The 24609-nt window shown below is 42.3% G+C and overlaps 1 protein-coding gene across 3 annotated transcripts; it reads left to right on the top strand.

The window, feature by feature from the left end:
• Positions 1 to 16299: 16299 nt before the first annotated feature.
• On the top strand, positions 16300 to 22069 carry FST (follistatin). Of its 3 annotated transcripts, none has more exons than XM_072824636.1 (6): positions 16300 to 16757; positions 18776 to 18967; positions 19414 to 19632; positions 20022 to 20246; positions 20912 to 21142; positions 21871 to 22069. In XM_072824636.1, exons 1-6 carry the CDS (start codon positions 16673 to 16675, stop codon positions 21951 to 21953), a joined length of 1035 nt encoding a protein of 344 aa, XP_072680737.1. In that variant the 5' UTR covers positions 16300 to 16672; the 3' UTR covers positions 21954 to 22069. The 3 variants fall into 3 exon arrangements, with proteins under 3 accessions (XP_072680737.1, XP_072680735.1, XP_072680736.1); XM_072824634.1 differs by having other exon boundaries at positions 16598 to 16757; positions 20915 to 21142; positions 21871 to 22052; XM_072824635.1 differs by having other exon boundaries at positions 16598 to 16757; positions 21608 to 22042.
• The last annotated feature ends 2540 nt before the right edge of the window (positions 22070 to 24609 follow it).

Raw genomic sequence — 24609 nt, 5'->3', positions numbered from 1 at the left:
TTTTGGTTTGCCTGTCTTTCTCTTCCAAACCCAAGTTTGGAACCTCTGATGAGTTCCATCTATAGAGGTCAAGTCTATCTGCTTTCCTGAGACAGCCTTATCAGGAAAAAGATGCCCACAGAAGCTATAACCCTACTATTCTTATAGAGCTTGGCAATAAACCAGTTCCCTTGGACTCAGGAGCCTTCCATCCTGTCCTCTATTCCTGCTTCATTGATAGATCTGGAACCCTGCTCAAAACTCAGTCTGTAGGCTAAGAACCTTCCCTGAACCCTACCTACTCCCCTCCCAGAGCTAGACCCTGCATGTTAGCAAGAATCTTGAAATATTAGAAATATTTCTAGAATACCTAGGTCTTTGTTGGCAAGGTTCTGCCTGCCTGATTGGACTGGTATTGGTGATCCTCTGAATTATTGCTTTTATACTTGGAAAAACTTTGTATGCATATACACCAAAGCATTAATAATCACTATCTCTGGGTGGTAGGAAACACATGATTTCAATTTTCCCCTTTACTATATTTCCACATGTTCTGCAGTAAAACATAATTCTTTGTACTCAGGGAAAAAGAAAAGGTTTTGTGTTTTCCTTAATACCACCAAGATATACCATTACCCTTCTCCTATGTTTCTGCTTCAGTAAATTCTCCTTTCTCTTTTCCAAATCTAGCCCGGTGAAAAAGAACTTTCTCTCCACAAAGAAGGCCAAAATCTAAGAACAAATCCTAAAAGAAAACATTTTTTAAAAGGTTTTAACATCTTTTATAACGTAAAAAAGTAAGATGTTGAAACATAAGACAAGGAAAATAAATGATTTATTAATCATATAAGAAATCAAGATTTTCATGGCACCAAGAAAATTATAAAATAAAAGTTTAAGTTAAAAATTACAAAGCAGGGACGCCTGGGTGGCTCCAATGGTTGAGCGCCTGCCTTCCACTCACGGCGTGATCCTGAGATTCCAGGATCGAATCCTGCATTGGGCTCTCTGCATGGAGCCTGCTTATCCCTCTGCCTGCCTCTCTCTCTCTCTCTCTCTCTCTCTTTCTCTTTGTGTCTCTCATGAATAAATAAATAAATAAAGTTTTCTAAATTACAAAACAGTAAATTAAACTAAGGTATGTTAAAACTGAATTAGAAGGGGTGCCTGGGTGGCTCAGTTGGTTAAGCAGCTGCCTTGGGCTCAAGTTGTGATCCAGGATCCTGAGATGGAGCCCAGAATCTGGCGCCCTGGGGGCTCCTGCTCAGCGAGGAGTCTGCTTCTCATTCTCTCTCTCTCGCTCTCTCTTTGCCTCTGCCCCTACTCGTGCTCTCTCTCGCTCTCTCAAATAAATAAATAAAATATTTTAAAGATTAAAAAAAACTGAATTAGAAAATGTAAATCAAAGCCACAAAGAGGCTTTCCAGCACAAGAAATTATGCCCTAGACACAAAACTAAATGCCCTTCAGCTTGGGAAGTCTCTCCCTCCCACCCCACCCACTCATCCTCTCCTGGTGCTTTAGTTGCAAGACTTGGACCTTTCTGTATTGATAGGGACTGCTTATTTGTAATCTCACAGCTTTTCACTCTACCTGAAAAATGTGTTTCTTCCTGAAATGGATTGTTTATGCTGTGCTGCAAGTTCTATAAGCTACTTTCCTCAACTACAACCACCAGTACCAAAGTTTACTGTTGTGCATTTGAATTGTTTTACTCAGAAATTTATTAGGTTGCTGTCATCTGTTTCCTCATTCTAAGGTCTCTTTGTATAACTTTAGCTTCAAATAAAATTTATTATTTTGGGGAAAAAAACTAAATATCACTTCATACCTATTAAGATGGCTATAATCAAAAAGAAAGTTAATAACAAGTGTTGGGGAGAATGAGGAGAAATAGGAACATTCGCACATTGCTAGTGGAAGATAAAATGGTATGAACAGTTTCCAAAATGCTGCTTGGAAAACAATTTGGTAGTATCCCAAAAAGATAAGCATAATGAATGATATCATATGATCTGATAATTCCACTCCAAGATATATAAATTCAAGATAAATGAAAACATGTGTCACACAAAACTTGTATGAGTGTGTTCATAGCAGTATTACTCATAACAGCTAAAAACTAGAAACAACCCAAATGTCTATCAACTGATGAATAGATAAGCAAAATATGGCATGTCCACACAATGACGTACTATTCAGCCATATAAAAGGAGTGTAGTACAGGCTAAAATATGGATGAACCTTAAAAACATTATGCTAAGTAAAAGAATCCAGGTACAAGAGGCTATATATTGTATGATTCCATTCACATGAGATGTCTAGAATAGGCAAAACCATAGAGACAGTAAGTAAAATCCTTGTTGCCAAGGGCTAGGGGAAAAGAGGAACAAGAGTGACTGCTAATGCATACAGGGTTTTTTTTTAGAGTAATTAAAACATTTGGGAATTAGATGATGGTGATGTTTGCACAATTTTGTGAATATAGTACAAGCCGGGATCCCTGGGTGGCGCAGCGGTTTGGCGCGGGCCTTTGGCCCAGGGCGCGATCCTGGAGACCTGGGATCGAATCCCACATTGGGCTCCCGGTGCATGGAGCCTGCTTCTCCATCTGCCTGTGTCTCTGCCTCTCTCTCTCTCTCTCTGTGACTATCATAAATAAATAAATAAAATAAAAAAAAAAAAAAAAAAATATATATATATATATATAGTACAAGCCACTAAATTGTGTGTATTATCAAGCTCACATTATCACCTTTACAGGGACTAGTTGCTAAACCCCACAGAATAACCTGAAACTTTTTCTCAAGACTATCTATCTGGGAGAAAAAGGGGGAGTATTTATCCATAGGCTTCCATCATTGATGAAACCAGGTCAGTTGTTTGGTAGAATGACCCACTTTCAGAATTTGATCATTTCCCTGAGATGGAGTTCCTCTCTCTCCTGAATTTCCCAGAAATGAGAAATTAGAACCCACAGCTTGATTACATTCGATTTACACATTTTTGGCTATAGTTCATCATGGGTGATGTTATTTCTTTGCATTCTATTACAACAGAACACACCTAAAGCTGGTTGCCCTATCTTGGCAATACAAAAATTTACCAGTGGATTTGGGTCAGATCGCTCCATTATGTTGTGGTATCCCTCTTAAACTAGGAAATCATCTGGTTTCTTTGGCACCATGTAAATGTCAATTCCCCCACAATCACCCATCTAATGATTTTACTATAAATTGGTACTCAATTATATTCAATTAATTCTATACACAAAACAAATACTGTTTAATGTATGAATAAATGTCAGGGGTAGCTGGAGATAGATTTCTCATCTTCCAATCTCTCCATCTCCACTCCAGGCCCTGAACCCTAGATAGACCGAGGTCACTTTACACAAGACAAAGATTCCACACAGTTGTATGCCTTGAGAGAGTGCTTGGTCCCCATTGCTCTCCTCCTCGTGTAAGTTTTATATCTTGAGTTGCTGCTACCCGTTAAAGTTAGTGCTTAAGGGACCCCTGGGTGGCTCAGCAGTTGAGTGTCTGTCTTTGGCTCAGGGAGTGATTCCAGGATCCAGGACCAAGTCTCACATTGGGTTCCCTGTGGGGAGCCTGCTTCTCCCTCTGCCTATGTCTCTGCCTCTCTCTCTCTCTCTCTCTCTGTGTGTGTGTGTGTGTGTGTCTCTCATGAATACATAAGTAAATCTTTAAAAAAAAATAATAAAGTTAGTGCTTGAAAAGTGCAAAGTGGGATGCCTGGGTGGCTCAGCAGTTAAGCATCTGCCTTTGGCTCAGGGTGTGATTCCGGGATCCGGGATCGAGTCCCACCCACATTGGGCTCCCTGCATGGAGCCTGCTTCTCCCTCTGCCTGTGTCTCTGCCTCTCTCTCTCTCTCTTTCTCTCTCTCTCTCTCGCTGTGTCTCTCATGAATAAATAAAGAAAGGAATCTTTAAAAATATTTTTAAATAAATAAATAAAAAGTGCAAAGAGGAACATGTATTTTCTTGGGTATTGGTCTATAAAACCACCACCCATTCTCATTCGTTTGGTTTGTTCGTCTCAAAGTCTTTGTATTCTTGGTTGTAATTACTCATATCTAGGTAGATCTGGCTGTTTCCAGGGTGAAAAAGGAAAACTAACCTGTGTTAACCATAATAGATTTATTCATAAAGATAAAGCTGGTGGGTGCCTGGGTGGACTCAGTTAGTTAAGCATCTGCCTTCCGCTCAGGTCATAATCCCAGGGTGGTGGGATCAAGCCCCAAATCAGGCTCCCTTCTCCCCCTCCCTCTGCCTGCCACCCCCTCCTACTTGTCTTGTCCTCTCTCTGTCTTTGTCAAATAAATAAATAAAATCTCTTTTTTAAAAAACTGGCAATTTAGAGCATTCAAAATTTCTTGAATCCAATAGGCTCCTTAAACACAGTCCCAAATAGAAACTTGCCCTTCCTCCTTTATTATCTATCTCAAGAAATGATACCACCACCCACTCATTTATTCATACTGGAAACCCAAGAGTCATCCTTGTCTCCTTCTTTTGTCTCCCACATTTAGTCAATCAAAAGAACCTATCAATTCTACCTTTAATCATCTCATGTATCCATCCTTATTTCATCCCCTGATAGAGTTCAGCTACTGGGATGGTATTCCAAAAGGTAGCCTTTCATCAGAGTTACTGCCTTCTAAATCTATCTCTAGCTCAGGCAGAGAGAACATGTCTAAGTGAAAAAAATGCCTCATGCCACTCCCTACTTAAAATATTCCCATGGTTTTCATTTGGAAAACCAATAAACCCAAGGTTTTGTTTTGTTTTGTTTTTAAACCCAAGGTTTTTATGAGAACTTAATATAATCTGCACCATCAACTTCTTCCATCTTCTCAATTTCCACTCTTCCTCTCGAAGTATGTGCTTTGGTAATTACCAGACTTCTTTTGGTTCCTCAAATGATTCTTCTCTTGCCTCTTGAACTTCACAAACACTATTCTACCATCTTCCTCAAGCAGCACCTTCTCCTGACCAACCCCTCCTCAAATGTAGGGTCTTAGCTAAATGTCATTTCATCAGGGACACCTTCCCTGGCCATCTTCACCACAATTTATTGTACATACTGATTTAATATTTGCTTCTCTGATTGGGTGGTGGGCACTGAGGGGGGCACTTGACGGGATGAGCACTGGGTGTTATTCTGTATATTGGCAAATTGAACACCAATAAAAAATAAATTTATTATAAAAAAAAATTTGCTTCTCTGTCATTTCAAAAATTCGGAGGAAACGACAACTAGATTGTCATTTGCTCCTCTATCCCCATCACAGGGTCTGGAGAATATAATAGATATTTAATAAATATGTGTTAAGGGGCACCTGGGTGGTTCAGTCAGTTAGGCATGTGCCTTTGGCTCAGGTCATGATCTGCAGGTCCTCGGATCAAGCCTTACATCAGGCTCCACGCTCAGTGTGGAGTCTGTTTCTCCATCTCCCTTTGCCCCTCCCCACACACACACACTCCTGCACACACACTCTCTCTTTCTTGCTCTCTCTTTCAAATAAATAAATAAAATCTTTATAAATAAACAAATAAGTGTTAAAATTATATTGGAAACTAAGCCACAGAAAGACTATAGGCAGGATCCCTGGGTAGCACAGCAGTTTAGCACCTGCCTTTGGCCCAGGGCGCGATCCTGGAGACCCGGGATCGAATCCCACGTCGGCTCCCGGTGCATGGAGCCTGCTTCTCCCTCTGCCTATGTCTCTGTCTCTCTCTCTCTCTCTCTCTCTCTCTCTCTCTGTGTGTGACTATCATAAATAAATAAAAAATTTTTAAAAATCTAAAAAAAATAAAATTTCCATTCAGTTCTTTTTTTTAAAAAAAAAAAAAAAAGGAAGACTATAGGCATTTTTGCTAGCATATTTTGTGTGCTTTAAATACAGGTTTTATGAGTAACCTAAGCAGAAAAAAAATTATCTGTAAAAGCATGTTAAGTTGTTTAGAATATAATAGTAACTACAGTGCTGTTTCTTTTGCTCATTACTCCTTGGAAATCCTAAAGTAAATCCCCTTCCTAAATGCTGGGCTATACAGTTTTCCTGACTCAGCCTTGTTTTATGTTTTGTGGAGGGATCTAGGAAACAGTGATAATAATATCTATCTGGTATAAAATATACGGGCAAAATATTTGAGCAGACATTTCACAAAAGAACCTGTATAAGCAGCTGATAAACACATAAAAAAGTACTCGACATAACTAGTCATTTAGGGAAATTCAAATTAAAACCACAATGATATATCATTTTCCTCACTCTAGTGCTTAAAACTGGGAAAACTGACACTACAAATGTTGGTAAGGATGAGCAGCTACTCAAATCTTCCTACTTTGCTGGTAAGTTTAAAATGGTAGAACTACTTTGGAAAACATTTTACAGTTTCTTATAAAGTTAAATACATGCTTACTGTATGATCCAGCAATTCTATTCCTAGATATTCCATAGCCACCCAAGAGAAATGAATATTTCACAACATATATTCACAAAAAGATGAATATTCATACAGTTTTATTTGCAATGGTCCCAAACTGGGAATGGCTAGAACATCCATCAGCAGTTGAACAAATAAACAAATTGCAGGGGCGACTGGGTGGTTCAGTGGTTAAGCGTCTGCCTTTGGCTCAGGTCCTGGGGTCCTGGGATGCAGTCCCACATTAGGCTCCCTGTAGGGAGACTACTTCTTCCTCTGCCTATGTATCTGCCTCTCTCTGTATCTCATGATTAAATAAATAAAATATTTTAATTTGTAAAAATAAAAAAATTGCAATATATTCACAAAAAATGAAATACTATTCAGCAATAAAAGGGAATAAACCACTGGCCCACAACAACATGGGTGAACCTCTAACTCATCAATCCACTCCTAGGCATAGACCTAACAGTATATTCCTCAGTGTTTATATATGCACCAAAACAGAGTACAGGAATATTTATATCAACATTAGCATAATAGTCAAAACCAGGATCAACTCAAGTGAACTTCAAGAACACAATGAATAAATGGTGATATATTCATTTAATTAAAAAGTATAAACTATGATATGCAGCAGTATGAGTGAATCTCATAGCACAATGTTGAAAAAAATAATATCTATCTGAAAAGATCGTTAAAAAAAATTGAGATGGTATATTGCATGTGCCTGGCATGGGATAGATACTCAATACATCATTATTAAAGAACAAAATAATAGGTAGATACATATTGGGGGATGTGTGCTTTGAACTCTCTCAAGACAGTTGCTGTAATGGTGACATTGGTTAATTTTGTAAGACACTCTACTATATGGAATTATTTCAAAGAGGACACACTGGGATCTGAATGGTTCTTGAAAAGCAAGTAGACCGATCACAGTGTACTGGCAAAACAATCAGCCCATCTAGCAGTTGGATCTTTCAAAATCAGGGGTTGTGATCTAGAGTTCATGGAACCCTAGAGGATCTATGCATGGATTTTCAAATGTTTATGGCCTCTTTAAAAATGGATGCAAAATTTTGTGTGGGTATATATGTGTTTGTGTCTGTACACTATTCTGGGGAGTGGCTGTACACTATTCATATCTTTCAATAGCTTCTTAAAGGAACCGTGAATAAGAAAAAGCTAGGCTTCCTCTCTGGGCTCAGACCTGGTTGGCAGCGACTTGGCCAAATGCACCAAGAAGGTTGGAATCATGGGTAAATACGGGACCTCCCTCAGGAAGATGGTGAAGAAGATTGAGATTAGCCAGCACGCCAAGTATACCTGCTCCTTCTGTGGCAAAACCAAGATGAAAAGGCAAGCAGTGGACATCTGGCACTGTGGCTCCTGCATGAAGACTGTAGCCAGTGGCGCCTGGACCTACAAACCCACCCATTGGACAGAGAGTAAATAATCAAAGGAGGATGAAGATGCAAGAAGGGCTGAAAGTCAACAAAAAGGAAAACGCATTTCTGGGCCATTGAGAAGATACAAAATACTACATAATTAGGTGATGATGCTCTGACTTTCTTGAGGGACAAACTGAAGAAAATTGAAGAACTTAGAGAAACACTGACCAGAGAAAATTAAGGAAAATTAATAAATTCTGCAAAGTCAATGCCAATTGACCAAGAAGACCCCTCAAGTTGGAATCAACATAAGCTAGAAAGCATATAAAATAGTTAATTTCTAAATAGTAGATATTTCTATGAAGCAAAAATGTAAAACAACAAATGTTTCAGCAGCTCAAAGTAAAATAAATGCTAATCATTTAAAAAAAAAAATCAGTCTGAACTAGAACCACCCCCTTGGTCTATGGTTTGTTTTCTGGTATTAAAAGCCTGACGTCCAAAAAAAAAAAAAAAAAAAAAGGAAAAGCTAGGAATCATTGCCTAAACATTTCTTCAGGAAATCTGGTGCTCTGGCAAAAATGAAAATGTTGACAGTGTGATGGTTGTGTCATCTGGCTGGCCAAAGCAATGTTTTCTGCTAAAGCAAAGATTAGAAGTCTTGAGGTCAAAATGATCTCAACTAAATGGTTCTTCTACACTATATTTCCATCTGCCCAGCACGTGAGCCATTAACACATGGTTCCTGTTGATGGTTCTCATATTCTTATTTGCAAGGAAAATTCACTGAGACCAGTTCAGAAGAATCATTTATCTAATGTATTGGAAAACCAACTAAATGAGTCTCCTTTATATACTAACAATTTTCTGTTGCTAAAGACTGGCTATTTGTGGGAGATTAAACACACAAGACTTGACCAAGACTGTCTTTAAGTCATTCCTTTACTAATCTTCATAATATATATATTCCTATTCTAATCTAAAAAATAGCAAGTCTCGCCATGTGTTGAAATAATTTATTTCAACACTTAATGCATCATCTGTCCCGTATTTCCACATGTTGTGTCATCACCATTTGACCTCAACCCATTGTTAAATATTTAATAGTACGGTTGGATAAACAATACAAAGTATAGTTTACTTTTGAATGTAACATTTACATGAAAAAAAATAAGCCAATACATGCTGCAAAAGGTACAATTTTAGGTTATATTACTACTTCTTCTGGTGAATGGAAAATGAGACGTTATGAGAAGGATGAATGAATCAGGGAGAGCAATGACAAATGAAAAGATGCCATAACTCTCCAATATAGAATAAAGGCAGAAAGCAACTGCCACCCAAATGTTGACACAATGGGAACTGTGTGTTTCCACTGCTTAAAACTTAAGCATAATGATGTTTTCAGTTTTTAAAAGGAATCTATTCACATAAAAATAATGAAATAATATTCAACAAAATACTCACCATTAGAAGATCATTTTTAACACTCACTGAGTGTAAATCTCATCATGACAGAAATTACTCATTTAAAGAACTGACTATAATCTAAGAGAAACATCAAAAGAACGCATGCAACAGATTTTAATGAGTAAGAACACCACTCCTGGAAAGCGTACTGAATACTGTCTTTTGACTCTCCACAGACAATCAACCGTAGGAAGTATGAAGACAAGCATAAGCCTGCACAGAAAATCTTTGTAACTCATCGAGTTATTTTGAGACAAAGAGTTGAAAACTGCATTTATTACCCTTCAGCATGTTTTTCAGTGACAGTCAAAATACAAAATGGATCTACAAATCATAGCTGAGAGAAATTAAAGAAAACGTAAGTAAATGGAAAGATATACCATATTCATGGCTTTGAAGACTCAATATTGTAAAATTTCAATTCTCCCCAAATCAACATATCGTGGCCATAATCCCATCAACCTTTTTTTCTTTTTGTAGAATTCAGCAAGTAGATTCTAAAATGTATTTGAAAATGTAACTAGAATATCCAAAGCAATCTTGAAAAAGACTGAAGTTGGAGGAATTACACCATCTGACTTCATTACTTACTATAAAGTCACAGTAATCCAGATAATATGATACTGGCATAAGATCAATAAATATATCAGTGGAACAGAATGAAGAACCCAGAAATTGGGAGGCCTAGGTGGCTCAGCAGTTGAGCATCTGCTTTCATCTCAGGTCATGATCCTGGAGTTCTGGAATCGAGTCCTGCATCAGGCTTCCTGCATGGAGCCTGCTTCTCCTCCCTCTGCCTATGTCTCTACCTTTCTCCGTGTCTCTTGTGAATAAATAAATAAAATCTTTAAAAAAAAAAAAAAAAGAACCCAGAAATAGATCCACATATAAGGGTCGTTTGTTTTTTGACAAAGGTGCAAAGGCAAAAAGCAAAATGAATTTGGAATTAATTCCCCTTTGAGGAAAGATGACCAAATAAAAATGTATATAAAGACACAATAGGATGTCTAAAGTCATGTATAATGCCTCATGAACTCTGGACCTATCATAAATATAATATTTTACTTTTGGAGCAAATCAGACATTAGAAATGAGACAGGATTCAGGTCAAATAAAAAATAAGTACAAATGACACCATGGATGATCAGATAGCGATCACATCAACTGCTGACTGCAATATTGAATAGGCAAGCACTTAGAAAAGAACTAATTATTAAATGTGCAAACCACTGCCACTCTATGAAAGCTAAAATGAGGTAACAGAAACCAAAATATACAAAAGTGACTACAGCATGCGAACTCACCTTCAGCCATTGAATAATCAGGAAAGTGGCTCTGACTTTGATGTTTCAATCACAAAGCAGGAAAACAAAACGGCAAATACTAATTTGCTCACCTTGCACTTTCCATGCAGTAGAAAGTATAAATGAAATAAGGGTTAAAAGTGCTAAACATCACACACTGATACTTTCAGTCACATCTAAATATATTAATCATTTGTATTGTCTTTTTTTTTTTTATTGGTGTTCAATTTACTAACATACAGAATAACACCCAGTGCCCGTCACCCATTCACTCCCACCCCCCGCCCTCCTCCCCTTCTACCACCCCTAGTTCGTTTCCCAGAGTTAGCAGTCTTTACGTTCTGTCTCCCTTTCTGATATTTCCCACACATTTCTTCTCCCTTCCCTTATTTTCCCTTTCACTATTATTTATATTCCCCAAATGAATGAGAACATATAATGTTTGTCCTTCTCCGACTGACTTACTTCACTCAGCATAATACCCTCCAGTTCCATCCACGTTGAAGCAAATGGTGGGTATTTGTCATTTCTAATAGCTGAGTAATATTCCATTGTATACATAAACCACATCTTCTTTATCCATTCATCTTTCGTTGGACACCGAGGCTCCTTCCACAGTTTGGCTATAGTGGCCATTGCTGCTAGAAACATCGGGGTGCAGGTGTCCCGGCGTTTCATTGCATTTGTATCTTTGGGGTAAATCCCCAACAGTGCAATTGCTGGGTCGTAGGGCAGGTATATTTTTAACTGTTTGAGGAATTGTCAAATGAAACCTAAAATACAGTTAGCTATTTATTTATTTTCTATCAATCCAATATTTGATTCCTATCCAGAGGTACAATTTGAAATCTTTACTTTTCTTTAAAGTTCATTTTAATGACTTAATTACAATAAACTCGAATATGCTGATAGAACTAGTTTAAGTGACTATGTGCCACATATCTTAGATGACTGCTGGAAACCCAAAGTATTTCTAAAATTGGAGGGGAGAATAAGACAATAAAAATGTATAGAACCATGCCTGGCTGGCTCAGTCAGTGGAGCTTGCAACTCTTGATCTCAGGGTTGTGAGTTCAAGCCCCATGCTGGGTGTAGAGATTACTTTAAAAAAATAAAATGCTTTTTAAAAAATGTTATACGGAAACAAGTAATATCAGAAAGAAAGTGCTGCCCATGATTGACTGGCTCTACATAACATCAAAGCAACACTGAAAAGAGAAAAGTCCAGGTAATCAATTGTTTTCTCACTACTATACAAAAAAACATACATTCTAATGACTTTTTTAAAAACTTAATTGATTTGGACATCATCTTGAATAAACATTGCTTTTATGTACTCACATTTCTTAACTTTTTAGTTCAGCCAATACAGAACTATTACCCCCCAACCCCACTTCAAATCCTCATTCTAGCCTAAGAAGTTGCACAATCCAGAGACCATGACGCATTAAGTACTGTTTTTGTACCTAGAAGAACAAAATCTGATTTTAAAATCATTCAGCCTTTATATCAAGTGCTTAAGTTCTATAAGATTGTTTATCTGCATTTGAAATCTTAATATCCATTTTGCAAAACACCTAACTTCAAAAAAGTTGAACACTTAATTTTCAGGCAAAAAAGTAAAAGCTACTCAGTTCATGACTTTCAAATTTTCCATGCATAACTTTATCCCACCCCCTTCCATATTCTCTCTTTTTTTTTTTTAGAGACTGAAATTCAACCAGGTCCGTCCTGGTCTCAAACAGCAATTTCATATGATTTCAAATAGCTATCTTGGAAGCTAGATTGAATCATTTGCTAAACTCTAATATTTTAAATTTATAAACTTCAGAAGGAAGACAGCTTTTGAAGCTGACAAAAAAACAATCAGAGAACAGCAGTCTTTTTGTGTGCTGCCCAGAAAGTCAGTTACAAAGTGGTCCTATTGTGTTTCTCATAATTTACATTTACTTTTTTGGCAGAGCAGAAAGGAAAAAAATAAGAAGTCAAACTTAGAGGCATACAACAAAAATGAAAGAGGGCATTTTTATTTTAAAATGTCCTCTTGACATTTAGACATCCACAAACCCAATATTTAACATTTACAGGAGATAAAACAGTAAAAAAATATATATAGCAGCTGTTTTTCTGTGATGGTATTGAACAGGTGTGATACCATTTCATACCACAGAAATCGGATGGATCTCTTGCTGATGCTCACAGGAGGCCCATATGGAACCAATATTGACCTATGTCTCATTTCCTTGAATTGGCCAGAAGATAACCCAGGCCAACAAGAGTCCTAATGACTGATCTGTGCCGATTCAGAGCAGACATTCTCCCAAACAGATCAATACTATCCAAGGTGCAGCTGAAAAACAGGATGAGCTTGTATCATTAAACAAACACCAAGCTGCTTATTCACAAGGGTAAAAGCAACACAGCATTTGTGTTTTCCACAATGTGTTTGCCAGTGACCTCAACCCTGACCTGCAGGGCCACCCTCTCTAGGGCGAGAAGTAATCCTGTATGGGTCTGCCCCTGGTACTGGGGCACTCCTATGAGAGGTGGCATTTTTTTTTTTTTTTTTACAAGGAGAGCTACTGCGTCTGCTTTGGCCAACCTAGACAATTACATGATGCCAAAGCAATTAGTCAATGCAGTTGATTTAGTCAAATGATCAGTCTGAGTATTTGGCATGATGTAGACAAAAAATCAAATAGAAACAGAATTTTTACTTTTTACCCACCATACAGAATTGTGTAGACACACCTTGGATTAAGTTAATTTAGAAAGTGTTTATGACACCAGTTACCTCTCTATATTAACTACTCAGATAAACCAAATACTTTTGATAAAAATTTCGAATATTTATTAACCCAGCAAAACTGACTCTATTGTTTTTATTTATCCACATAGATTCTCCCCCAAAAGTCATTGTATCTATCTGTATGCTCTTTTTATGTCAACATACTGTATATGCACATGTAATGGAACAAGCTAAATCTAATAATACATGCAAGTTACGTCACTATTTTTATTGGTATATGTTATAAAATATGAAGAAATTATGATCTTTAGAATCATATTCCCAGAAGTACTGGGAAAATAAACCACGGATTAAAACGTGACCCTACTTTCCTCTAAGCAAGATGACTTCATATATGACCAAGCATGAGTAAAATTTAAGTGTTTTGTATGGTCCTAGGGTGAAAACTCTAATTATAATCACATTTTCCAAGATTTGAGGGACTACAGTGGATTCAGGACCAATAAGTGTCCTTAAACAGGGACAAATATAAATTCACAGAATTATGTGTGGGTCTTAAAACGTGTTAATGGCTATTTGGTAGCATTGCCATGAGATCCAGCCATCTACCATCTAAAATGTTTTATCTATTCAGAATATCTAGTTTATTTTCCAGTCCTAGATTCATGGTTTGATAAACCCAGCTAAAACAAAACTGTGTCTCTTTGCTGCTATTAAAAGACAAGTTTTTTACACACACAAGTCAAATAACAATAACTGTTAGCTTTCCCCTTTCTTTTGACTGTTCTCCTTGGGGGAAAAAGAAGGACCTGAAAGGGAGAAAACATACTTTCCCTCCAGCACTTTACTATATAAGCACTCTCTCCACCTCCCTGAATAAAGAAGAAATAAATTCAACTTTGGAACTCTGCCATTGAGTGGCGGCTCCTGCAAAGGGGACAGTTTGCTATTAATTGTTAATGTCGTCTGCCATTAGAGGGCACTAAACAACCCTACATTAATGCTGCGTTGGAGGGAAGAGAGAAAGGAAGACGGGAAAAGAAAGAGGGGAGGGAGAAGCGGGGAGAGTTTGAGCAGACTCGGGGTAGGGGAGGGAAACAGAAAAGGGAAAGGGTGGGCAGACGAGAGGGAGAGAGAAGAGGGAAGAGAGAGGAGAGAGAGAGAAGACAAATCTGAAAAAACTAAGAAGGATGTGGAGCCCCCAGAGCCGTCTGAAGTCACCAAAAAGCCAGCCCTCCACCCCCGGGCCGCCGGCACCCCTCCTCTCCCGTCCTCAGGACGGTAATTATAAAGCGAAAAGCAGCGGCGAGGTCACCCGTTTTTACCAGCCTGCTGCACCGAATGCGCGCGGTGCAGGTGCGGCGGCCGCGGGGCTTTGTGATTCATGCCCACTTTCAAAGGGGGGCTTGGGCCCGTCTGAGAGGCACCCAAACAACTGTCTTCTAATATTAGCACGGCTGTATTTCGGGATCTATTATAGTCTGTCCAGACAGATCCCATTGTAATGGGATCTTTTATTAAAAGATTAGCACTATCTCCTGCAGTTGGTGGAAAAAAATCTGTTATCACTGAGTTATTTGCAGTTGTGGAGGGGGGGGGCTGAGGGAAGGTGGGGGGGGAGGGCGAGAGGAGGAATGGGGGGTGGCGGTCTGGCAGGGGGGGAGGCTTGAGGGAGGGCGAAGAGGGGCGGATTTGAAATCCGTAGAACAAATCCCAGTGACCTGCGAATGTCCAAGAATTTTGTCTGCATACTTCGCTGTCTGTTGTCCTTCGGGCTCCAGAAGCGAAAAGAATGGAAATTTAAAAGGCAGCTTTGGAATAAACAATATAGCATTTTCCGTGAAGTAATCGTTTTATATAAAAGGAAATATCGCCTCCTCGGTTTCATTCAGCGGTGCCAAAAATGTTATAAATGAGAGACCCGCCAACTTTCAGCGAAGAATGCCAGGCACTGTGCTTAATAAACTGAGGCTACAGAAGTTCATTATCGATGTTGCAATCTTTTTTATTCCGCGAACCGAGAAAGAGAGAGAAAAGAGGGAGAAAGAGAAGACCGAGCCGAGAAGGAGACTGGGAGAGACAGACAGAGGCACACAGGACAGAAACTGGGGAGTCTCCGCGCCGGGGAGGGTGGGGGTGGGGTGGGGTGGGGGTGGGGTGGGGGTGGGGGTGGGGGTGCAGACCGCCTACGTCGGCGCCCCCGCTCGGGGCTCCGACTCCAGACGCCGCGAAGTGAAAGGGGAGAAAAGAAAGGGAGAGGGCGAGACTGTGACGGGGGCGGGGGGGCTGGGCCTGGGGTGCTCAACATTTTTTTTTCTTTTGCTCGGGACTCGTCGAGACCCAGGGCCGCGTCTCGGCCCCTCCCAGCCGAGGTGGAAGGCGCCCGGGCCGGGGCTCGCAGCCCCAACTGCGGGCCGGGGGTGGCCGCAGAGTCGGGCCAGCCCCGACCCAGACACAAAACCCCGCGGGGCGCGCGCCCGGGCCGCGGGGGCCTAAGAGCGTGCGCTGCGCCCCGGCTGCGCCCCCGCTGCGCCCCGGCGGCCAGGGGCCCCGCGCTCCGCCCCGACCGCGAGCAGGCGGCGGTCCCAGCGGCCCCGGGCTCTCGGGGCGTCTGCAAAGTCCTCCTGGAGCGGCGGAGCGGCGGAGCGGCGGAGCGGAGACCAACTCCCGGGCTCCCCCCGGCGCCGCCCGCCGCCTCCAGCGCCCCCAGCGCGCCCCCCTCTCACACTCCTCACACTCACACTCACACTCACGCACGCACGCACCGCCACCCCGGGCGCGCCGGCGTTGCCTGCGAGCGGCGGCGTGCAGGACTTGAAGTGGGTGTTCTTCCCCGCTCCCCACCCCCGAAGCGTCGCCCCCACCCCCCCGCCCCTGCGCCTTCCCCCTCCCTCTCCCTCCTACGCAAATAAGAACTCGGCGATTCCCCTCCTGCCGCTTTGATTTCGGGCACCTCCAACAGATAATTGGGAAGGGTTTCCAGAAGGTGGGAAATGTCACCTGATTCACACTGAACTTTTAAAAGCTCCCCACCCCCAAGGAGCCGCGCACACCCCAGCTCGCGGCCGCCCTCCCGCTGCCCCACACACTGGGAGACCGCCCACCGCAAACCGCGGAGACCCCCGTCTAGATTTAAAGCGCGGCTGCGCCCGGCTTCTGACGTCCATTGAATCGCGCGGGCGGCCGGCGGCGAGCGCGGGGCTGCGCCGGGATCGCTGCGCCCTCCGCCGCTCGCCTCTGCGACGCGCGCCGCTCGCCGGAGCCACCCGCCGCCGCGCCCGCTGCCCGCGCCGCCGCGCTCCTCGCCCCGCGCCTGCCCCCAGGATGGTCGGTCCCCGGCACCCGCCCGGCGGGCTCTGCCTCCTGCTGCTGCTGCTGTGCCAGTTCATGGAGGACCGCAGCGCCCAGGGTAAGCGAGGGGGATGCGCCGCGAGGGGAGGCTCGGCTGCGGCCGGGGCTTCGTACTTTTCTGTCGGGGGCGCTGGGTCTGCTCTCGGCACCGCTGCTCTCGGGAGATGTTGGACCAACTTAGCGACTCCGGGATGGAGCGGAGTGCGGAGACTGAAGGCTGTGACACTTTGGGACCGCCAGCCGAGTTTGGAGCGCGGTTATCCTTTAAAAGGAAAAGGGAGTGAGCCCGAGCCTCGCTCAGTAGTTAGGGTTAGATGCTCCAAGTTCTGGACATAATGAGTTGAGATGTTATCTCCCCGGTGTTGGCTCTGGAGAACGGGACAAGCATCAGTAGCCTGGAGGTTTCAGCCGATCCATTTGCCATCTACCCCTCTTCCCCTCCTACATCTTTTGGATACTTTGAGAAATGACCGGGGGATGGCGGCGGGGGGGTGGGGGGGGGGGAGATCCTGAAATGTCTTTGGTGGCCGGGGGGACGTGGTTTCAGCAACTTTGCCCAAACTTGGAGATGTGGATGCTGAAAATTTTAGAGGGAAGAGTAGCTTTCTGCCTAGTGGATGCTTCTTCCAACCCCCCAACCACCCCCCTCCAAACCCCGCAAAAAAAAAAAAAAAAAAAAATTTTTTTTCTCCCCTGGAGTGTTTTGAGTAGTTTACATTTTTTTTTTTTTACCCCTGTGCCTCATTCCTCCGACTAACTTTAGGTAGAAGAGCGAGGAGCTCACAACTTCTCTAAATTCTGAGATGCATAAAGAGCAAATGACTAAAGTTTGGTCTCTTCTTTGTAAATTAGATGTATTCCAATTAGTCTTTTGGCCCAATTTTTTTTGAATAATAATTAACAATAGTAATAATAATAATAGCAGCTTGCCGGCCAATTATCGTGCAAGTTGTATAGATGATTCATAAGAAGTCTTCCCGACCAAAATCCGAACGTGAAAAGGGGGGAGGAAGGAGGGAAAATGAACTTGCAAAGGTTCCTCGGTAGGTAGGAGATAGGTGAACGTGAAAGAGCAGGAAGCTCCCCCTTTGCCTCTCCCCCCCCCCCAGCCCCCCTACACTGTTCTCGAGGCAGACCCGGAGCCCTCCTGGCCCCGGCGGTAGCGTCCTGAGCGTGTTGTAAACTGTCCCCCGGGCACTGCCCCCTCGCCGCCGGCACCGCGCGGCTGAGTTGCCCGCCTTTCGGGGCGAGGCGCTGCCCGGGTGCCGCGGACGTGGGCGCCGGCGAAAGCAGCCCTCGGAGATTTCGAAAGCTCGCGGTGGCCGCGGGCGTCCTCCGGGTCTGGCGGATTGCAAAACGGGCCGCCGGGCGGGCTGCGCCTCGAGGCCGCGCGGGGCAGCTCCGGGCAGGGCCCGCTGGCTTTTGCTTTTTTTTTTTTCTTTTTTTTTTTTTTTTTGCTTTCATTTTTCCCAAGTGCCTCTTTTTTTTTTTTTTTTTTTCTTTTTCCTTGATGTGTTCCTGTTGTGCGTGTCGGTGTGGGTCTCTCCTCGCTCTTTCTCCTTCTCTCTCAAGTTCTCCTACTTTCTTAACCCCTGTCACAAATAATACCCGTGCCGCCTACGTGAAACCGACATGTAAAAACATCCGTCGCATCCTGTTTTTGTCAGGTTCTTTAATCTGCTCTTCGAGTCGCTGCAGGTTATGAAATGGGACGAATAAAAGTAAACAGTCTAGTAAAAGTCAATGCAAGCTGCACGTGTTGTGTCTGGGTCACTGGTAACTGACATTGATAGGGGCTGGGGCGCTCTGGCTCCTGGCTCGCGCCCCGCTTCCCCCTCACCCACCTCCCACCTCTGCAGCCGCCTCCCCCCCCCCTTTCCCCACCTCTTCACTCCCTTCGATTTATTTTCTGCTTTTCTCTGCCGTCTCTCTCTACTCCTCCACAGTCACTCCCTCCCCATCCCCGCTGGGTCTCCTTCCCTCCCGAGCCCGCCGCCTCCCTCCTCTCACTCCCCCCCCACCCCCCACCCACCCCCGCCTCTCGCTCACCCACCTCCCACCCCTGTCTCCTCGCAGCTGGGAATTGCTGGCTCCGCCAAGCAAAGAACGGCCGCTGCCAGGTCCTATATAAAACAGAACTGAGCAAGGAAGAGTGCTGCAGCACCGGCCGCCTGAGCACCTCGTGGACCGAGGAGGATGTAAATGACAACACGCTCTTCAAGTGGATGATTTTCAACGGGGGCGCCCCCAACTGCATCCCCTGCAAAGGTAGGACTCTTCCTCCCCAGTGTGCAGGCCCTCAGTAGAGGGCGTCTTATCCTCACCTTCCCCATTGCCCTGCTGGGGTTTGGGCCCCGCCGAGCTCTGTCCGTGGGTTCCCTCTATCTTGTTCCCCCACCCTAACCCCCTCCCCCCCAGCCCTGGTTAGCCTTTCGGGTTGAATCTCACCTGTTTACACATCTTCCGGCTAAACACAGTTGCCAAAGTTTCCTGGACTTAGTAGCCAAGTATGGTGCTGAATCCCACTCGATGGCAGATTTCGGGTATAGGGTGCAGACCACGGCCTCCACCCCCTCCTCAACTTCTAGGAGAGAGCCGGCCCCCTCTGGTGCGAACTCCTGGCCACCCGACTGTACAAGGTCTCCACCACCCTCCTGGCTGACCTGCAGACTGCCTGGCCCAGGTTTTGATCCATGCCCCTTTCCACCTCGTAGAGACCTGCGAAAACGTGGACTGTGGCCCCGGGAAAAAATGCCGAATGAACAAGAAGAACAAACCCCGCTGTGTCTGTGCCCCAGACTGTTCCAACATCACCTGGAAGGGCCCAGTCTGCGGGCTGGACGGGAAAACCTACCGTAACGAATGTGCACTCCTCAAGGCCAGATGTAAAGAGCAGCCGGAGCTGGAAGTCCAGTACCAGGGCAAATGTAAAAGTAGGTCCTACCTGGCTCCCCTCCTCCCACTTTCTGCCAGAGGTGGACCTTCTGGAAGACCTCTGGGGGATGGTACAGCCCCACTATAAGAGCCTAATAATTATGATGATAATGATGCAAAATAAAGTAGTCCTTTATATATATATATATGTGTGTATATATATATATATATATATATATATATATATATATATCCCGAAGGCTTCTTCAGAACACTGAGGGGGTCAACCTAGAGTCATAGATTTTTCTCTTGAAAACCACAAGGTTCCTAAACTGGTTTTTGAAAAGCTGGGTCCTTCCCTTTTCGGATTTCCTTGGCAATACCAAATGCTCATTGCCTAAGGGCCAGGAAGTGCCTGTTTTTGACACAGTTTCCCTCTTTATTTCAGAGACCTGTCGGGATGTGTTCTGTCCAGGCAGTTCCACATGTGTGGTGGACCAGACAAATAATGCCTACTGTGTGACATGTAACCGGATGTGCCCAGAGCCCACCTCCTCTGAACAGTATCTCTGTGGGAATGACGGAGTGACTTACCCCAGTGCCTGTCACCTGAGAAAGGCTACCTGCCTACTGGGCAGATCGATTGGATTAGCCTATGAGGGAAAGTGTATCAGTAGGTATTCTGGATTAAGGAAGGAAAAATGGAAACAGGATCAGAACGGCTAGGTGTAGTGTTAAAACTGCGGAGTTAATCAGTAAATAAACCCCAAGCCTCTCCTAATGCATCCTTTCCCCAAAGGGAGACCTACATACTGTCCAGTTTGGGGAAACTGTTGTAAATACAGCATTCCTCAAGGAAACCGTTATCTTCAAGAAGCATTGGTATATATGTTGAAATGCCAGCAAGAAACAGGAAACAATTTTCTGTCTTAGGAAACTTAGAACTCACTCGATTTTACACATATTTTAGGTGCTAGACTTGCTGGAAGCAAGAAATAATTGCTTAACAGCTCCTAAAATCTGTTACCAGTTTCTAATAACTGATGGAATGCTTTAGCTTTCAAAAGATTCCACTTGTGGGAAATAATCAAATACATATTTAACTCAAGGATCCTGTGGTAATCCGTTCCCCCAAAATACTATTTTCATGTACCAATAGGATATGCAGGAAATGTGTGTGAGTTTCGATTTTATTATCAAGCATTTTTGCATGATATCTCCACTATCCTATTAGTGAGTAATAAATTGTGTATTTATATTTATTGATGGGACTAAGGAAAGGGAGATATGGGGAAAAGGGGAAATCAGTTTACTTATCACCGGCATATTATATCCTAGAAGCAAAGTCCTGTGAAGATATCCAGTGCACCGGTGGAAAAAAGTGTTTGTGGGATTTCAAGGTTGGCAGAGGCCGGTGTTCCCTCTGTGATGAGCTGTGCCCTGAGAGTAAGTCTGAGGAGCCCGTCTGTGCCAGTGACAATGCCACGTATGCCAGCGAGTGTGCCATGAAGGAAGCTGCTTGCTCCTCAGGTGTGCTGCTGGAAGTAAAGCACTCCGGATCTTGCAACTGTAAGTGCAATTTTAACCTTGCTGCAATTTGAGGCTTTCCCAGGCAAGCCCTAGGGAATGGAGACATGAAAAGCACGAAAACCTTCCAATATAAGCCCATTTCTCCTTAAATTAGGTAACTGCTAAATTTCACCAGCAATTCAGTGGTCCACAGAAAAACTCCCTGGAATGTTTCCTGACTTTAGGACTTGTCCAAGGATCATCAACGGGCTTGCCTCTAAAAACCCACTCCTAGTCATTTGCCCCTAATTATTTTGCTTTAGTTATGTGCTTTGCCGTTTGCTTTATTAACACTTGAATCTAAACTAACTGCTTCAGAAGTTTTTTTTTTTTTTTCTTTTTCAAAGACAGCTTTATATTATCACACATGGGCTGCTGCTTTTCGCAGTTGCCTCTACTAACTCTGAATTAAGGACCCAAAGCAGTTATACCTAGAACACAAGAGCGCTTTTTATCTAATTTCAGGAATCTGCCCGTAAAACCTGAGCCATTGATTCTTCAGAACTTTCTGCAGTTTTTGACTTCATAGATTATGTTTAAAACAAAAATTTTTTTAAACTTATTGCATAACAGCAGATGCCAAAAACAAAGCATCTCACTGCAAGTCACATAAAAATGCAACGCTGTAATATGGCTGTATCAGAGGGCTTTGAAAACATACACTGAGCTGCTTCTGCGCTGTTGTTGTCCGTATTTAAACAACAGCTCCCCTGTATTCCCCCATCTAGCCATTTCGGAAGATACCGAGGAAGAAGAGGAAGATGAAGACCAGGACTACAGCTTTCCTATATCTTCCATTCTAGAGTGGTAAACCCTCCACCAATGTTCAGTGTTGACATAGCCTTTGTCAAAAAAAAAAAAAAAAAAAAAAAAGAAAGAAAAAGAAAAAGAAAGAAAGAAAAAAGAAAAAAAAATATATTGTCCATACTTGTAAATAAGTGTACGCTTATTTATTTGGGGGGGAAACTATACATAAAGGACTTTTGTCCTAGAGCTCTCTCCCAGGCCACCTTGTTACTCATTGGACACGGAGAGGCAGTCATTGTGAGGTCTACTGGATGAGGCCCATAGTTGAGACTTGTAGACATTTATTTATACTGTGTCATGTTTTATAATTTATACATAAAATGTCTGGTTGACTGTACACCTTGTTTTTGAAGAAATTTATTCGTGAAAGGAAGAGCAGTTGTTATTTATTGTGAGGTCTCTTGCTTGTAAAGTAAAAGCTTTTTTTTTTCCTTGTAAACCATTTAAGTCCATTCCTTACTATTTGCTCACTCATCTGTCTCCCTCCCATCTCACCGTCGTTAGACTCTTTTTCCACTTTAACAAACTTGCATGTCAGTTTCTGTCATGTTTATTTATTGGATTCTCTGCTGCCTGTTCTGTACATACATGATCCCTCGGGTTTTGTTTACAAGGAATCTTGACTGACCAAAAGGCATTATAACTGACTCAAATAGAAGGTACAGAGGATACACCTTTGAGGAAACTCCTAGTTCAGTTCTCTTGTGATTTGTGAGAGACAGGGTGATAGTAATGTTAGAATTCTCATAATGTACTTTTGAGATGTTACAAATCCAAAGAAATTGAGTGATGTGGGTATCTGGAGGCTGATGGAAGGGAATGCTATACATTCAACCTATTGTTAGGTGTTTCCTTTAAGCTAGTCTGCTGTACCTCTTAAATTAGTTCTTTTTCAAACAATGTGTCACTAAAAGTTATATCAAAGCTTTATCAGTTCAAGTTTCTTGCTTTTCATAATACTTTTTTCTGATGCAATTTTATATTTTCAAACATGGCAAGTTAAATATAAATTCATTTAAATATATAGTTTTGTACTTTTCTACCATGTAAATGTGCAATGTATATAAAAGTTATAATGTGTATTTGTAAATAAATGATGAGTGAAAAAATAAAAAAATTTTAAAAAGCCAATGGTCTCAATTGTTGGTGATGTGAAAGAAGGTGTTTGGGCTTTCAAGTTAAAGTGTATATGATACATTTGCTGAAAAGTAGAGTGAGCCAGGACAATAGCAACTCGAAAGCAAAGTAAACTACAAATCACTTCAGTGGAGTCCGAAAAATAAAGGGATGTAAGGTCCAGCAACCCGTTTGCAGGAGCGACTGCATACCTACAAACACCATCATCTTAGCTGTCCTTTTGTAAGCTCATCTCCAGAGCCAGGAGAACCCTTTATCTTCCTTCATCTAAATAAAATGGATCTTAGATCTCTAAAAAACAAAGCACATCATAAGGAGAAGTGAAAATAGACTAGTACTTGACAAGCACATTCTAGAAATTGGAATATCAACTACAGAAATAGGCATTATAGGGTTGGAATTCTAAGGACTTGGGGTGAGGATGGGGCAGAGGTGGATTGCCACAGTCACCTCCACGGTTTATCGGGATTATGTAATGACACTCGAGAATGTGTGTCAATATTTTGCAGGTTACATTAAGACAGCCAAGTCACACTACTAGAGCCTAAATCTGACATTGGGGGGACACCAGTTGGTGGTCCCTGTAATACATAGTAATATGTAACTAGATAATACGAATTTTCAATTTATTGAGTGCTAATTCATTGCCTAAGTGTATTAAAAATATCAAAGGAATGCAAGAGGCAAAGAAGTGAAGTCTGGGCCTGTGGGACGGAAGAGCAAAAAACAGTCAATATTGCCAACATTGCTCAACCAATAGATACAATCTTTTTTTCAAAAACCATGACCTAAGATCTTTGTAAAATTTTGTCCCTTTTCTGAAAACCCTCTTTACTCTTAACTATTAAAAATGATTTTAGGGGACTCTTGGCTCCCAACTGTGGCCACCAAATTTGGTGAAGGCAGAGGGGCCTCTTGGGTAGGCAGTTTAAATAATGATTGGGAACCTGTAGGGTTTGTTAGCTTTCACCCCCAGCTTCCCAGAGAAAGGTGAAAGGGAGTTGCAGAAGACAAACAGGCTGCCATCAACCCTGGGGAGGACAAGGGTCATAACTTCTCCAGTGCCCAGAAGCTACTGGCCTGCCACTAGGGATGGGCTCTTGGGAAAGGAAAGAGCCTGCAGATACTGTTTCACAGCCCTTCCTGGAGTTGATTTGTTACTTTGTCCTGGGATGCTACAGACATTTTAAAGCTGCCATTGACGATCAGAGTAAAAACGTCAGATTTAACAGCGACCAATGTGTGTCTTAGCAAGGGGGAGTGATAAAATCAGCAGCTTGCCTCTAAACAACATCCTGATTATTTGTTTAAAATTTTTATGTTATATTTGTTAGCATCAATCATTTCTCTTACACACTAGACAGTATCTCAGTTTTCTTCTTGGAGTTCCCTACTTTTCCAGTAATCCTGTACTTGATTAATTAGATCCAAAAAATTGAAGTCTTTTCTAAAATTAAAATTAGATTAATATCATTAGGCTATTGTTGGAAGTTCAACTATGTTTCAAAAAATCTTTGAAAAGG

Source organism: Canis lupus, chromosome 4 (assembly GCF_048164855.1).
Source record: "Canis lupus baileyi chromosome 4, mCanLup2.hap1, whole genome shotgun sequence".
NCBI classification, from domain to species: Eukaryota; Metazoa; Chordata; class Mammalia; order Carnivora; family Canidae; genus Canis; species Canis lupus.
Note: the sequence above shows the minus strand (reverse complement) of the source record. Positions and strands in the feature narration are given on the sequence as shown.